This window comes from Petaurus breviceps, unplaced genomic scaffold (genome assembly GCF_028583685.1).
Source record: "Petaurus breviceps papuanus isolate PSGF00001 unplaced genomic scaffold, PetGlider_PUasm1.0 220, whole genome shotgun sequence".
In the NCBI taxonomy this organism is placed as follows: Eukaryota; Metazoa; Chordata; class Mammalia; order Diprotodontia; family Petauridae; genus Petaurus; species Petaurus breviceps.
Window position 1 is genome coordinate 14,926,046 of NW_027185876.1, and position 17,715 is coordinate 14,943,760.

The following is a 17,715-nucleotide window of genomic DNA, read 5'->3' on the forward strand; positions in this document are numbered from 1 at the left end:
TTGTGACAGCCTTGTGTGATAGGTGGCATAAGGCTTATTATTCCCATGTTATGGGTGATGAAACAGAGGCTCATCCTCCAATTGGTCAAGGTTTGGTCTCTCTTCCTCTGACCTCTCCTGCCTCCATTCAGATCCAAAGTGACATGAATATATTCTGACTGTCACTCAGAATGCTCCCCCAGGGCTTCACAGCTGCACCTTGTTTGGCATTTAAAGCCCTTTCTGATCTGAGGCCAACCTAACCACCTTTCCAGGCCTTTTGCAGTGTCTTCCCCTCCATGTTTCACAGACAAGCTGCCTTGCTTGTTGCTGCTTACATGCTTTCTCCATCTCCATGCCTCTGGTCAGGCTCTTCCCGTCCCTGTGCTGTGCTTCCTGCTCACTTTCCCCCTTAGAATCTCTAGCTTCTTTCAAAGCTTAGCACAGCATGAGGAGTACATGAAGACCTCCCAAGTTTCTCCTAAATGTTCCCCCTCCAAATTTACTTTGTACCCACTTTGTGTTTACTTCTCTGTGTAAACCTTCCAATCCCGGCCTCCCCTCCCCCCCGCAGATAAACTCCCTGAGATCAGGTATTATTCCCTCCCACATTCCTTGTGCCTAACACTTAGTGGGTACACAATAAGTGATTGTTATTAATTGATCGTTATTAATTGATCTAGGTCACACATTAGTGTTGAGAACTTTGATTCAAACCTGGATCTCCTGAGGCCCCAGTCCAGAGCTCTTTCTGTTTTCTTCACCACAGAACTATCTGACAGAACAGCTCAGCAGTGGAATGGGTTGTCGTGAGCTCTTTTCCACCAGAAGTGTTTAGGCAGAGGATAGATAGATGGCTGCCTCTGAAACACTGTGGAAGGGATTTCTGTGTGAAGGAGGATGTTGGACTCAGTGGCTTTTAAGGCCCCCCCCCCCCATGTTTAGATTCCACAAAATCAAGGAGTGGTTTCTTGTGATATTTAGAAATGGTAGTCATAGGAGATAATCGAATAGATGTGAAATATTTAATTTTCTGATTATCTTGTATCAATATTTTGACTTTTTAGCTACCTCTATTCTTCTTGTTACAAAGATATTGTAAAAATAAATGAAAACATTTTCAAAGGCCTCTGGACTAGAAGTATTCAGTCATCCAACTCATTTTTGAACACTTGTTATAAATGTGCAAGGTACTAAAAAACCCCATAAAAATAAGTAATAAATATGCATCTATTGTTTTTTTCCCCTAAAATATTTGCTGATACTCTAATGGAAAAAAGAAAATAAAAATGTCTAATTTTTAAAGTACTTTGAAAATTGAGAAAAATGTATTCATAATAGTTACATGATACTTGGTAAAATTGAAAACAATTCAATTTCAAAACATTCCATCACTGAAATTGAGCTTATTACTTATTTGCACCTGTTCTGTGCTGAAAAAAATCAGTAACATTAAAGATGCCAGAGAAACATTTTGTTACAATGGAAGGAGATGGAATGTCTGAACTTAGTCCAGATTTTAGCCCCGGGTTGGAAATCTACAGGGTACCAGAAGATGTGAGATATTACTGGCTGGGAACAAAATCGCTGGATATGTGTATCCAGAAAATGGAAAGATTGGATCTGGAAAGGTAGCAAGGAATGTGAGTGTGGATGGTTATCATTGGGTATCTAATCAAACCTTCGCCAGCAGCCCTGAGGTGGCTACTTGAAGACTTCCAAGGAGAAGGAACACACACACCTTTCCCAGAGATCTCATTCCAGTTTTTGATAGTGCTGTGATAGTTTTTTCTTATTACATCAAGCCTATATCTCCTCTTCATGATTTCCAAGTTTTTGTCCTCTGGATCCAAGCAGAGCAAGTCTAATCTTGTGGCAGCTGTTCAGATACATATTCCCTAAATATTCCCTTCTTGAAGGTTTCTCACTTTGTTCATCAAATCGTCATGTGGCATGAACTTGAAACCCTTCACCATACTGGTTATCCCTTTCTGAAGTACTCCAGCATATGATTCTTCCTAAAATGTGGTGTCTAGAATTGCACACAATGTTTCAGAGACTGCTTTGATGCTGGTATGACACAACAAAACCTTTACCCCCTTCCTTCTGGACCCCAGGCTTCTCTTAATGCATCCTAAGGTCACATCAGTTCTTTTGGCTGCCCTTCACACACTCTCGACTTATCTTAAACTAGCAAGCAGTCCCTTAAAATTGCCATATATTTTTTCAGAACCTCTCTCTAACTTGATTTTCTTTATCTTGTGAAGGTGATTATTTCGGAACCTGTGGAACCCAGTCAATCATCTAATTCCCGATTGTTTCACAGATTGGTTAGATTGATTTGCAGTGACACCGACAGTGTATTAGGGTGCCTTTCTTCCTGCATCCCTACCTACTAGCTCTAACTTTCTAACTTTTATCATTTTTGCCAGTTTGACAGGTATGAGGTAAAACTTTCTAGTTTTAATTCTTGTTTCATTTATTTATGATATGGGGAACTTTTTCATATGGTTATTGATGCCTTTCAATCCTTTTTAAAATTGTTCATTCATGTCTTTTGACCACTTATCTATTAGGTAGGTGGATCTCATTTCAAAAATCTGAGTTGTGATGAATTCCTTGTACAGCCACATTCATCTTCATTGGAGTTATTTGTGTTTCTTTAGGATTTCTTAAGAGAATCCTATACTGTTTGAATTTATTGGTATCCATATTATACATGATTGCACTTGTATAACCCACATTGAATTGCTTATCATGGCAGGGAGGGGGAAGAGAGGGGAAGGATATAAAATTCAAAACTATTAAATGTTAAAAAATTATTTTAATGTGTAATTGGGGAAAATTTAACTTATATACACATACATATATCTATACAGATATATACACACAGACATATATACACATACAGATATATACACATATAGATGTATACATATATGCACATATACACACATATATACATGTATATATACATATATAGATATATGTACACATACAATATACATATATCGTGTATGTATATATACATACACAAGCTCATACATATATACATATAATTTACTGGCATCTTCTCAGTGCTTCCTGTGAACTCTTGAGTCCTCATTGGATCTAGGTTTCATATCAGACAGTGCTGGTCCTTGTCATCCCTTAATTAACACGAATAGGCCTATGACCTGAACGAGGGATGGTTTAGTATAGACATTTGCCATGCAGCTTTATCTTTCCAGTGAGCTTACCTTTTGCTTCAGTGTTGCTCTGATTGTCCTCTGATGTTTCTTCCAGATAAGCTCTTTGGAAGCAAGTGATAAAACTTCATCACTCGCTTATGTAAGAAGTGGTCCTAGGTGCTGGACAGAGGAAACACATCATGTTCTCAATGATTTGTCAGCTGAATGTGTGGCAGTAGATTCACTTGGTTAACGGTATCGTCACAGACTGTGTTGGCTTCTTATCATCGTAACATTGAACTTTCCTGTGATCTTAGACCTAGAAAGTGGCAGAGGTAGTATTAGAAACCAGGCCTCCTTGGCAACACATCTTGCATTCCATCTATTCTCCCACTCTGCCTCTCATGAGTGTTTGCTTCAAGTTGAAGGTTCTTCAGCTTGGATTAGAACTAAAAAAGGGTTTTTTTCAAGCAGCCTAAGTTATAAATTAGGGAAACCAAGAAATGTCTTCAAATGAAACAAAATTCTTTTTTTGTTTTTGTTTTTTTGCTTTTTGGAGGGCAGTTGGGGTTAAGTAACTTGCCCAAGGTCACATGGCTGGTTTTTTTGGGTATCTGTGTTAAGTGTCTGAGGCCGGATCCGAACTCAGGTCCTTCTGACTCCAGGGCTGGCGCTCTACTCACTGCGCCACCTAGCTAGCCACCCTGAAACAAAATTCTTAAATCTTCCAGTGTCGTCTTCTCTGTTGCATGTTTGCTTTCATCTTCCTATCTGAAACTTATACTGGTGCTTTTTATACAACTCTCTCATAATATTCTTGTAAGTCCCTAAGAAAGGTCTTCTGAAGCTTTCGGCAGGTAGTGTAGCCCTTCCTTGTTTGACACACATACGTTTTGAGCCTGGATGTTAAGTCTTTGTTTTGTGTAAATGGGAATATGACAGAAAGGCCAATTTTATTTCAAGGCTTAGACTTCAGCTTGCCTTCTTGTACAGTCACATCGCCTAGAAGGTTCTGTGTAAAGAACCAGCTGGTCACGCTCTGGGGATTGTTTCTCTCTCTTGCTCTTTTCTTCTTCTTTCTTTTTCCAAACACCTGGCACTTTTCTGTCATTTTTGGTTGGGAATGCAATTATTTTTCTTTGATTCACACATTAAAGCCGTTGTTAGACTCAGGGACATCCAATTGCTTGGTATTAATTCTGTCTGCTTTTGAGACTCTTTACTTGTCTGAATATCCATTGATTATGAATCACAGAACCATCATCATAACTGACATGTACATAATTGAGTAGAATTAAAATGGGCCTTGGAGACCATCTAGCTCAGACCTTTCATTGTACAGTTAAGGACCTTGAGGCCTAGAGATGTAGAATGACCACCCTAATCATAGCTCATTAGTGGCACGGTAGCAGCTAGCTAGGTGGGACCGATGAGTGTATGTTGAAATTGACTTTTGTACTTGGAAGAGAATAACATGATAAATATCTGGATAATAAAATAAGAATAGTGTCGATTCCTGAAGCACCTGTCTCTTGTGAATCCCAAAGAATCATGTTACTTCATTGATCTTTTGATTAGCTCTGGTTAGGTTCAGATAGATTTAGAAACTGTTAATGGGTAGAGTAATTTGATTGCAGGCACAGATTTAATGTCAGAACTGGGATTAAGCTCTAGGTTTAATTATTTTGTCTACTTCACTTTAAACATATATGTATAGATTGGAATTTTATGTATTTATACATGTATTTTAAAAAATGAATCTTCTAATTGGAGATTCTAATTAGACAAACTGGCTAGGAAGGAGACAGTGCATTTCCATGTGAAATTAAGAAGTATTCTATATAAAAACATGTAAAGCTCTCCAGCTAATCCAGATTAGCTAGATTATCTAGTGTTTTGTTGTCTCTGTTCTGTCACTGGTCTGATGTTCCATCATGGTGTGAGGTTGACCCTGGTTTCTTAAAAATTATTCTAACAGAGTACAATCTCTGTTCGGTTCTCCTAAGCTGGACAGTCTTTGTCTCTATTCTTGGCAAAGGATGACATGTCTAATGACTGAGGACCAGTCTGACAATTCTTCTAAATCAGAAGTTCTTTGTCTTTTTTGTGTCATGGACCCCTTAGTGTAGGCAGTCTGATGAAATCTTTTTGCCCCTTATAAGAATCATGTTTTAAAAAGCACAAAGTAAAATACACAGTATTACAAAGGAAATTCATTTTTTTTTGGAGGGGGAAAAACAAGGTAATTGGGGCTAAGTGACTTGTCCAGGGTCACACAGCTGTGTGTCAAGTGTCTGAGACCAGATTTGAACTCAGGTCCTGACTCTAGGGCCGGCGCTTTAATCACTTTATTCACCTGGCTGCCCCTGGAAAACCATTATTTTGAAATGGAATTATCAAAATAAATTTCTTTAAAAGTTTTTGAACCCAGGGTTAAGAATCTCTGACTCTAAAGTTCTACTTTTTTTTTCTTACTAGCAGAGAAAGACTAATTAAGTAAAATCATAGTAAAGGATGCTGAAGCAAGTTGGCCGCATTTGAGTGTGTTCTCTTTTCTTTCACTTGTGGGCAGGTTGTGGAGAAGACAAATCCTACGGAGCCCGTTGGGGTAGTGTGTAGAGTTGATGGTGTCTACCAGGTGGTGGAATATAGTGAAATCTCCTTGGCCACAGCCCAGAGGCGAAGCCCTGATGGACGGCTGCTGTTCAACGCAGGGAACATTGCCAATCATTTCTTCACTGTGCCTTTCCTGAGAGATGTGGTCAAGTATGGACCTTCCAGAGCCCTTGCTCCTCCTCTTTACTCCCTCCTCTGTATCCCCCAATGTTCAGCTTTTGTTCCTGGCAGCTTGAAGTAGTAACCACCCAAATCAGGAGCCAAGAGACTCCGACTGGCCTATGGGCAAGGTCTCCCTGACACTGTATCATCTATACATGTCCATATTCATCTGTTGTATCCATAATCTCACCTGATCTTTACAGTTGCCCTCAGAGGGAGGGAGTGAGGTTTGCCAGTTCTATGACTGGAGAGAAATTATTTACACATTCCAAAGTCATTCCCTTATCTGTAAAATGAGAGTAGTTATTCCTACTCTGCCCCTCTCTGATAGTTCTGTGAAGATTAAATGAGGTAATGAATATGCCAAATGGTTTTACAAAGCTATGTACAAATGTAAAGGATTTTTATTACTTAATAATAATATTATTTTGTGTCTGAGGCCAAGAAGGATGAGAATTGAGAAGAAAAGGCTGTTAGATTGGGCAGAGGTAATTGGTGGCTTTCAGTAAATGGTGAGATCAGAAGCAGACTGCAAAGAGAGTGAGAGGGAAGGAAGTGGACTCACCTATCCTAGGTGTTTAGCCGCCAAAGCGAGGACAACGATGGGACTATAAACACGGGGGTGGATGGGTCGTGAGGGGTTTTTGTTGGTTTGTTTGCTTTTTGAGGATAAGGAAGATTTGGGCATGTTTGTGGGCAGCAGGGATGCTGCCAGTGGACAAGGAGAGATTGAGGATTAGTGAGAGAGTGGGGGCTGGGAGAAGGGAAGGCGAAACGGACCAGGATCACTTGTTCGTGTAGAGAGATTTGCCAAGAAGGGCCACTTCATAATATGCAGTGGGGTGAAGGTGGAGGTAGCAGCAGCAGAAGACCTCTGGGGAGTGTGAATTGAGGAGGGGAAAGAAACATCATCTTAACTCAGATGGACTTTTGCATCCGGTCATATTTCTTGGTAGATATGCTGAGATACTAAGAGCACCTGTCCTGTAATCTTGGAGAACTGGAGGAAAGAAGAACAGGATGTTTTACAGGAGAAACTTTTAGCATTTTATAGTAAATGGATATTAATAGTAAATGTTCACCCATGATGTTCTCATTGTTGAAAAGAAAGTAGCATCAGACACCAACCTTATGACATTGTTTGTGGTCCCTTCGCCATTCTGGGTATCTTCTTCTTGATTAAAACAGGTGGAGTTAAAAGGAAAACATAAAAAGAACCGAGAAATGAAGTCAGATTCATAAATTTGTGCTATATTTTTGGTCTCTTTAATGTGACTATTATGAATAAAGTAAGTCTATGAATAGGCAAGTTTGTTCATTTTATAATTTAGAAGTGGGTTAAACTTAACAATTAGTACTACATACTTTTAATATTTCATTCTTGGGAGCTTTGATGTTGAATGTTTCTAAATGATCAAGGCAAATTTGGATTTGGAAATTTAGGTGACAGATGTAATACAAATAGATTACCCAGCGTTCCAAGTCTGGGAACTGATGACTTCATTCTTTTCCCCACCTAGCATTTATGAACCACAGTTGCAGCACCACGTAGCCCAGAAGAAGATTCCATATGTGGATACCCAGGGGCAGCTCATTAAGCCAGACAAACCAAATGGGATAAAGATGGAAAAATTTGTCTTCGACATCTTTCAGTTTGCTAAGTATGTTTTCTACTGAGCCCAAACAAGATTAAACAAACGTAATGCCATCTCTTACTCACTGAGCTACCCCACAGAAACACTTGATAAGCGAATATTATGTCTGTGGTGATTACCAGTATTCAATCTAGACTTCATATCTCTGCCCTGTGTGAAGCCTCTGTCCTAGCACTTTGGTTAGAAGTGTCCATGGGATAGATTCCTGGTTTTATCACTTACCTCATCTGGTTGGCTGCCTTACAAACTGAACTCGTTTCTTTCTTTTTTTTTTTATTTAAAGCAGTCGGGGTTAAGTAACTTGCTCAAGGTTACATGGCCAGTTATTTCTGGGTGTGGTGCTAAGTATCTGAACCCAGATTCGATCCCCAGGTCATCCTGACACTGGGGCCTGTGCTCTTACTCACTGTGCTACCTGGCTGCCCCATGAACTCGTTTCTTTTGGTTCTAAGCCTGTGTAGCTAAGCTGAAGGATCGACTGTTTTGTATTTAAGAGATGTTTCAGATCTGCAGATAAATGTTTGTCTCGATGCAACATTTTGCAACTGCAGAGCTCTCTGTTTTGAAATGAGCTTCTCAGAGTTTGATTAACATGAGAGAACAAGAGCTAACATCTCCCTTGCTCTGAATAGCTTCTCCATCAACATGTTTAAAAGCTCTTTTGGCATCTTTTTTTTTTGGTGATACTTTTGGCTCAAAACAGATTTTAGCATAGTTTTTTCTCGTGTTAAGATTTCTAATTTTTCTGAAATAATGCTTTTCATTCGAGACATGAACATGCCATCTCAATTCTGCATTGGAGAGAAAAACCTCAAGTTTCTGGTGTGGAGGATTGAGACTGATCTATGAGGATTAATTTATGTAGCATTCTTTTGGGATTATATTGAGAGACTGTAGTATTGATTATAGAGAGCACAGTTATGTTGAGAGATGGGTAGGCTTGCATTATTTCATAATTGTGTCTTATGGTTCTACTCCAGGAAGTTTGTGGTGTATGAAGTATTGCGGGAAGATGAGTTCTCGCCCTTAAAGAATGCCGACAGTCAGAATGGGAAGGACAATCCTACAACCGCGCGGCATGCGTTAATGTCTCTGCATCATTGCTGGGTCCTCAACGCTGGGGGCCACTTCATAGATGAAAATGGGTCTCGCCTTCCTGCCATCCCTCGGTAAGTAGGGCTCCTGCTGACTCTCTGCCCCCAGGCATTTCCCTTGGCACTGTGCAGCTTTGCCTTTCTCTTTCACATAGTCTGTTACTCTCCATGCTCTTAAAAAGGAGAATATAGAGATGTGAGCTGTTCTTCGTGTGAAGAATTGGTCTGTAATGATGGCCTCAGAGAAAAATAGATTATTTTCCAGTTAAAGATTTAGCTACCCTGAATCGCTTGTTATCATAATATGCCATCTTATTATTAGTTAACTGTTGAACAGTAGGTGGCAAGTACTTTCTTTTTATATTCCATGCGCTTTTTATGTGGTGAAAGAGGCAACGTGCTGTGGTGGACAGAGAAGTGTCCTGAAGCCAGGAAGACCTTGGGTTCGGGTCCTATCTCAGACACATTTTTGGCAGCATGACCCTGGGGCTTTAGGCCAAAGGTGTCAGACTTGTGCCTGTCCTTCCCAAGCTGGGGCACAATCCCATGTGCAGCCCGAGCCAGATTAAAATGTCATTGGGAGATGTTCGACAAAACAAAATAAAAATACATCATGACAAAGATAATGTTAATTTGTGGTTTTCTAAGTCAGTATGTGGTCCTCAGGGATTTCCTTCTGTTTCTATCTGAGTTTGACACCACAGCTCTAGGCAACCTTCTAAGGCTTTCAGTTGCAGAGAAGGCACCAGCTGGCCTTGGTAGAGTTTCCTCATCTAGGAGTCCCCCTTACCGAAGGAAATCAGGTTAAGCTCCTCTTCTCATCTCCATTCTGTGGTATTCTCCACTGTGGTTTAAGTTCTCTCTCCCATTCCTATACCTCCAGATTCCTTGGAAGCAGCTGCTTTGCTGCTATAGAAATGTGGCTGTTCAAGGCACACCCTCTGGAGCCCACTGGGGCTCCCCTCACCCTCAGAGGGGTCTCAGAAGACTGGCAAATCGGGTCACCATGGCTCTAAGTGCCCTTAGGTGCCCTGGAGGGAAGTGCATTTCACCAATGTGCCCTGACCCTCCTGGATGAAGAACCCATAATACTTTGGCCTGTCAGAATTAGTTATAGCTAGAAGTAGTCAAGATCCAGATAAAATGATGCATTAGGTTTAAACTGCATGGTTCTCACATTATATGTTTAAACACTTAGCTACTGCTGAAGTCCTGACTCTAATAACACTATGACTTGGCTGCTCAGGGGTGCTTGTGGACATCAAGCACCCTTTCACTGGAGATGTTTTCTTAGAACTGAAGAACTCTCCTGCTGAGGATTTTGTAGATAGGATTCATGATTTGGACAGGGGTTAGACTAGATGATAGATAAAGTCTCTTCTGTGTGATGTGCATTTCATACTGTTGGTGCCATACTGTTTCCATTGTAAGAAAAGGTCAGCAGATTTCTGCATAAGGATCAACAAGGTTGATCTGTGAATATGCCGAAGTAGGTCATCGTCATAACTTTGTTCATTTGATTTTTTTTCCTTTGGTTTTCTTTGTTTTACTTTCAATTTCAACATTAATAGCAAAGTACCAGTAGGCTACTCAAGTATCTTGTATGCTCATTGTCTTTCATTATTATTGTTTTATTTGTATTCATTCCCATTAATGCTTGTTTATTCCCACATAGCCATACTACAAATGGAAAGTCAGAGACCCACACAGCTGATGTCAATCACAAGTAAATATACCTGGCTGCCTGCAGTGCATGGTGATGGGGCTATGCTTCCCTGGGTATTAATGGGCCTTGCAGCTCGGAGTACTGAAGCTATGAGCCACCTTTGGGGGAGGAGATTGACTTGAGCTTTTGGTGGGGTTCACTGCTTTCCTGGTAGCAGGCCTCTGGAAGACACACTAACGCAGAGAATCGCTATGCATGGTTGAGCTGGGAGCATGCTTTACTAAAGAATCTGACAAGGGGTGGCCAGATGTGCAGTGAATAGGTTTATTGCATAGTGAGAGCAGGTTGCAGAGCAGCAATAGTGGGCATGGTTCACAGTACCCTCTAGGACATCCCCATAGATAAAAATTACATTCTCTACACCTAGCTTTGAGAATTGTGTTTGTGGGGGAGAAGAAAGTGTTACCTACAGAAAGATGACATATTATCTGAGACATAGATATTCATCTCAGGGACCCAAATTTGTAGTGAGATTTCTCACAGCTCTTCTCTTTAATCGTTGTGGACTAGTTTGCCTTCTTTGTGAACAGAATGAACAGAATAGAAAAAAAATTTACCCCTTTATGCTGACAAGGAGTTTTCAGCTAGAACCAGGACATATTTTCTTCAGCCTGGTATCTAGCAAAGAATATGATGAAATCTCCATCTTTGCACCTGAAGAGTCAGCTCAATCTTTTTTATATACTCTGAAGATGTTTGGCTTGAGTTAGATTTTTAAATTTTTATGCAAATGTAAAATGAATTGGAAAATGAAAAAATTGAGAAAAGAGCCTCTGGGAAGGGAAGCTTTTTTTTTTTTTTTAAATAGGGCAGCTCTGAAATCAACTTCACCATGGGCTTTCTCCCACCACTGTGACACAGTTGGGTCCTGACAAGAGTAGTACATGTGAATTCCATCCAGGGTCTTACTGAATGTGGGTGAAGATCTGTTACAGTTGTCCTGTAAGACAGCACCTGTGGATGAGGAAAAGAGTTCATTGTTTTGGTTCATTTTAGTGAATGGTCAGAGCAGCTCATTTTGATCTCTTAAAAACTGTTGACTGGTATACCATCTTTGTGATTTTTCAAACCAGATTTCTTGTCATTGGGTTTCAGCAGCTGCTATAGTAAAAGGAAGAAACAGTTCTTTATATGTCTACCTTGTAGCTTCTAGTAATCTCAATTAAAATAAGAGTTTGAGCATAAGAGTTAGCATTCTTTTTTAGTACTTAAACATTTTTGATATTGTCATTTGGACCAATTAAGTCTAATTTAAAATTTCCTAAAATAGTTGTGAGAGGCTAAAATAATTTTTATTTTTTTTGCAACTTGGAGCCAGGGACAAGATTGAATGGAAGTGGGGATTAGTAGAGAGAGAAGAAGCAACACAGGGGTAGAGGAAACAGAGGCTTTTTTTTTTTTGTTTCAAAAATATATTTATTTTTAAATTTTTTTTGTCTTTATCAATTTATTTACTTTTAGTTTACAAGATTCAGTTCCACAATCCCTTGAGTTTCAAATTTCCTCTCCCTCTCTCCCCCCGCCCCATGGTGGCATACAATGAAGTATAGGATCTGCAAATACTTTCACATTAGACATGAGTCAGTTTATAAAGGATTGTAAGGGATGTAATGAACAATGGGAAAGAGAAAATAAAACCAACCAAGAAAAAGAAAGAGAGCAGGTAGTTTGCTTCAATCTGCATTCAAACTCAAACAGAGGCATTTTTGATGGAAAGGGTAAGAAACCGCAGTGACCTGGAAATATCATCAAAAGATGATACACAGTGGGCGGCCAGGTGGCTCAGCGAGTAAGAGCACCGGCTGCAGTGTTGGGATGACCTGGGGATCAAATCTGGGGGCAGACACTTAGCACCACACCCAGAAATAACTGGCTGTGTAACCTTGAGCAAGTTACTTAACCCCGATTGCTTTAAAAAAAAAATGATACATATGTGCTAGTACCTGGGGGAGAGTGGGGGGGGGCAGTTCTGTCAGATGCCAAAGGCTGGAGAATTGCAGCTGTTATTGGGCCATCTGTTTATGCCTTGAGGTTTTAAGCTTCCATCTTCCACTTCACTGTATTAGGGAAGTTCTCCAGTCACTGGTCCTGTGAGGTGTTTTTTGGCTCCTAAAATCTTTGCGAATAAAGCATTTTTGTGCCTTCTGTTTTGTCCATAACAGTATACTAGTCAGTGAGCAAAACAAAAAGAAACTTAAGAATGACAGTTTTTTGCCTTTCAGGAGTTTGTATTCTGGTTGAAAATGAAATAGTGAAAATAATACTACAAAGCTAGTTATAGTTAAGTGCCAACGTGAGTAATAAAAATAGATGAGCCGTGGCAAGTCAGAGAAACAGGAGCTCAGTGTGGTCTGACAAGCATTGGTGGGGTTTGGGGAGGCAGAAGGAGAGGGCATGGGGCATTTATTTGAGTTGAGAAAGAAGCACAAAGAAAGAGTGGAGAATGAACATGGCACATTGCGGTGTGCAGGGAGCTAGGCCTGGCTTGAAAGTGAGGTCATGGAGAGCCTTGCCTGCTGGGCTGGGCAGCCTGCTTCTCTCTAAAGGTGATGACAGGAAGAACTCTGGCTGGGTTGGCTTGTTCTGCCAGTGCCTACAGGCCTTTATTTTGATTCAGACTTGTGATTTCGTTGTTGGAGGTGCCCTCAGCACGTGCACTGAAGCCTTGAACCTGTGTCACCTCTGGGGTGCTGAGGAATCCTTGTGCTCAAACTTCCTAACTCAGAGGTCAGAGGTCAATTCTAGCCACTCTGCAGTTCTGTCTCTCACCTCAGAGCTTCTGAAACAGTTATGAGCGGATGGCACAAGGTCGGCAGGAAATTAGATTCTAGTATCGTTGGTCGTTGTCTCACATACAGGCCAGAAGCCAAGGGACTAAAAAGGATCGCCAACATTATTGGTTTTGATAATACTTTAACATTTCAGAAACTTGGGGTCTTAAACTGGACTAAATATTAAGTTAATGTATCCAAAAGAAAGTGGTGAATTTGTCCTTGTCATTGCTGTGATACCGATGGAGTCGGCCCAGAACAGGAGGTAGGTCACTATCAACTTGAAATGCAAAGGCTGTGCCACTTCTTTGAAAGGGTCTTTGGTAATAGTCATGGAGAACTACTTTGGAAGTAAAAATGGCCAATCCTTTCTTGTTAAATGAATCAGCCTGGCTTATTTGGGAAACTGTCCTTTCATCCCCCTCTCTAGAAAAGCGGGTACTGAGAAATAACATAAAAGGCTAATGATGTTTTTGGAAATCAGACTATTTCTAAGATGTAGGAGAGGATAGGGTCTGTTAATATGAATGAAGTGATTTAATAGTAATGCCATTGAATATATATATAAAATTTTTTTGCCCTTTTTTGGAGGGAAGAAGGCAGGGCAGTTGGGGTTAAGTGACTTGCCCAAGGTCACACAGCTAGTAAGTGTTAAGTGTGTGAGGCTGGATTTGAACTCAGGTCCTCCTGACTCTAGGGCCGGTGCTCTGTTCACTGCGCCACCTAGCCGCCCTGAATATCTTTTTCTAACGTGAACAACTTTATGCTATCAGTTATCACTAACATGGGGCAGTTAAGGTGGTACAGTGGATAGAGCACCAGACCTGGAGTCAGGGAAGATTCATCTCCCTGAGTTAAAATCTGGCCTCACATACTTGCCAGCTGTGTGACCCTGGGCAAGTTGCTTAATCCTGTTTGCCTCAGTTTCCTCATCTGAAAAATGAGCTAGAGAAGGAAATGGCAAACCATTGCACTATCTTTGCCAAGAAAACCCCAAAAGGGGTCATGGAGAGTGGGACATGACTGGAAAGACTGAACGGCAAATCACTACCATGTGTCCCTGATAGGTTCTATAACCATGATGACAGCAGTTGAAGGTGCCTTCCCAAGAATTGAGCATTTTTCAATCTAGGACCTGTTGTTGGTGTGAAATGCATTCACTGAATGCGTGGTGAGTGCAGGTGCTGATGTGAAATGTGTCAGTGAGCGACTTGTGTTATCTCCCAGGCTTCAAGGAAGTTGCAAGCACCATCTCTTTTCAATCTAGTAAATAATTAAAGAAGTGGAGTTTTTTATTTTGGTGGTGTTCTCTTTTTTTAGCTTGAAGGATGCCAATGACCTACCCATTCAGTGTGAAATCTCACCTCTTGTCTCCTATGCTGGCGAAGTAAGTTCACTAATTATACACCCCCACATACTTCAGTTTTTATTTAAGTTTGTATCTATCCACAAAACCATCATAGAACATAGAACTGTCAAAAATTTTCTACGTATACCTTGATAGAATAGAGATGTATTATGGGAGCAAATTTAAGAAATTGCATTTGTCTTAGATATCTGCAGTCTCAGGGACTCTTTACCTTTGTGTCCTGGACCCCTTTGGTAGTCTGGTAAGGTCGATGGACCCCTTCTCTCAATTGAATCCTTAGGAAGGTTAAAGGAAACCAATTCTAATAAAATATATTTATCCAAAAAAATTTTGTTTTAAGTTCACAGACCCCAGGTTACAGATCCCTGCATCTGGATCCTTCTGCCATTAAAACACTATATGAGGGGGCGGCTAGGTGGCACAGTGAAAAGAGCACCGGCCCTGGTATCAGGAGGATTTCACTCCGGCCTCAGACACTTAACACAAAAAAAACTAGCCGTGTGACCTTGGGCAAGTCGCGTGACCCCAATTGCCCTGCCCTCCAAAAAAAAAGGCAAAAAAACTTAAAAAAAAACGAAAAAAACCCCAAAACCCCACTATATATATGCCACAAGCATGGTTTGGTGCTAGTAAACTACAAGCTTGAGGCTTCTAAATTTCCTTCCCCAAACCCCACCAGAGATCTCAGCACTGTTCTCTACACATATATATTTACACATAAAATACTCATGATGAAATTGTTGTGGGATTGAATTGGCTGCTGTTCTGGATGTCACTGGGGCCTAATGGATTCCAGCTACACATTGTCCACCAATATAGGTTGTCTTTGTACTACTTAATGCATCATAACTTTAATCTTTAATGTAACCCAACTTATTTGGATGCACAATCTGTTCAGTTTTTAAAATCTTCTGAATAGAAAATTCTAGACCTCTTTGGGTGCTTTATTCTTATTGTGTTCCTTGGCAGCATCACTCAGACAGTGTTGTAGGTCTGCCTTCCGAGACCATCTCCTGCTGGAAACAGCCACATTGGGCAGTGGGGATGGTTGGGAAGAGTGATTGTTGTCCCCTTGCACTTTGAGGTGAAGTGAGTGTGACATACTCACAGACTTGATTCCCTCTTTTTAAGTTTTAAGTTTCAGTGTTGGGCCAGTAAGCCTCCTTCATGTTAGCCCAACTTAGGATACCCTCACTTGAGTTCATTGTTACTGAGAGTTAAGCCCAGAAGGTTTCTGACTTTGTGTTTCTTTTCCTCCATCTTTAGGGCCTCGAAAGTTATGTGGCAGATAAAGAGTTCCATGCTCCTTTAATCATTGACGAGAATGGTGTCCATGAGCTGGTGAAGAATGGCATCTGAACTGCGCGGTGGTGCCATATATCCACAGGAGTCCCTTTCATTTGTAACGGGCCAGCTGGGAAGGAATGTAAAGGGCAGTAGTTGTTTCACTTGTTCCAGCTATTGCAAACTCCCTGGAGAACTCGACACCCAGACTGAGAGCAGTGATTTCCTTCTGGCTTTTGGCTCATTGAAGTTCTTATTTATATTTTTTATTGTACGTTTTCTTCCCAGACAAGGAAAATATTGGCTCTACAAGGAAATTTCTTCTAGCTTAAACACCATCAGGGGTGTTTCTTGCTGTCTTACTTGGAATTGAGGAATGTTTATTTTTGAAGTTGTATATAGTAATAAACCATTGTACATGAATCACTTATGTGGTACTAAGTTTGACTTTTATATTCTCAGACATTACCTTTTTATTAAAAAAAAACACAAGAAGTTAGACCATAAACTCCTCTTCTTGTTGTTGGGTTTTGGACCTTGTAGAAATTAAAGAGTTGGAGAAGTCCATTAAATCTTAAATCTCATTACTACCTGGCTCACATAAAAAGAAGATATGCAACTTGAGACTTTTATGAACTACCATGCGATAATGTGTGGAAAAAAGAGACTCTTCTAGGAAAAGCTTGTAAAGTCTTTGAACAACACACTCAGGATTTATCCCTTTTTTATCTTTGGTATTGCTTTCATTTTGCTTGAGACTTTGATATTTAAATGCATCAGTACCTTCTCCCAGATAGAGTTTTTTTTTAAATTTTTTGCTTTTTGGAGGGCAATTGGGGTTAAGTGACTTGCCCAAGGTCACACGGCTAGTTTTTGTGTTAAGTGTCTGAGGCCGCATTTGAACTCAGGTCCTCCTGACTCCAGGGCCAGTGCTCTATTCGCTGTGCCATCTAGCTGCCCCCCAGATAGAGTTTTTTAAATTAAATTCTATTTTTTTTTCAGATCTACATTCTCTCTCTCCCACCTTCCCCTCCCCACACCCCAATTGAGAAAGCAAGAAAAATAATACCTCTCCTACAAGTATGTAGAATCAAGTAACAAATTCTTACATTGACCATGCCTCGCCTCCACCCCCGAATCCCCAAACTGTGTCACTCCATATGCCAAGCTCAACACCTCTCTATTAGGAGTTAGTTAACATGTTAACATGTTTCACTTTGAGTCCTTTGGAATTTTGGTTGGTCATTTTGTTGATCTTTCAAAGTTGTTTGTTTTTTACTGTAATTGTATGAATTGGCCACTGGGTCTGCTCACCTCACTCTGTATCAGTTTCTACAAGTCTTTCCATGTCTCTCTGAAACCATCCCCTTTATCATTTCCTACAATAATTGTACTCTCTGATATGTATATGCCATAATTTGTTCGGTCATTCCCCAATTGATGGGCACTCCCATCTGTTTCCAATTCTTTGTTACCACAAAGAGTTCCAAAAAACTATTCTTGTACATGTGGGTCCTTTTCTTCTTTAACTCTTTTGTTTACAGGGTTAATAGTGATACTGCTGGGTCAAAAGGTATGCATAGCTTTGGGGGCCCAATTCTAAATTGCTTTTCACAATGGCTGAACCAGTTCACAACTCCACCAACAGTGCATTAACGTACCTGTTTTCCCATAGCCCCTTCAGCATTTGTCATTTCTCCTTGTCTGTCATCTGTGCCAATCCGCTGTTTACCCATACATGTGGACAAATTGCATATGTTGATAGATTTATAGAATGTTGGTGCTAGAAAGGACCTTAGATCATTTAATTCAGGCCTCATTTTTACAGATAAGGAACCAGACCCATAGATAAAGTGACTTGATCATAACTAGTTACTGGCAAAATAGAA

At 40.4% G+C, this 17,715-nt stretch overlaps 1 protein-coding gene across 4 annotated transcripts in view; it reads left to right on the top strand.

The window, feature by feature from the left end:
* Window positions 1-16,249, top strand: part of UAP1 (UDP-N-acetylglucosamine pyrophosphorylase 1) — a 48,316-nt gene extending 32,067 nt beyond the window's left edge. For 3 of the 4 annotated variants that reach the window (XM_069094658.1, XM_069094661.1, XM_069094660.1), the window contains 6 exons: window positions 5,722-5,915; window positions 7,448-7,588; window positions 8,563-8,751; window positions 10,352-10,402; window positions 14,494-14,560; window positions 15,809-16,249. In XM_069094658.1, coding sequence (XP_068950759.1) covers window positions 5,722-5,915; window positions 7,448-7,588; window positions 8,563-8,751; window positions 10,352-10,402; window positions 14,494-14,560; window positions 15,809-15,901 — 735 coding nt within the window. In that variant the 3' untranslated portion in view covers window positions 15,902-16,249. The remainder of the gene's footprint in view (window positions 1-5,721; window positions 5,916-7,447; window positions 7,589-8,562; window positions 8,752-10,351; window positions 10,403-14,493; window positions 14,561-15,808) is intronic. The other variant, XM_069094662.1, reaches the window with a different exon arrangement.
* The last annotated feature ends 1,466 nt before the right edge of the window (window positions 16,250-17,715 follow it).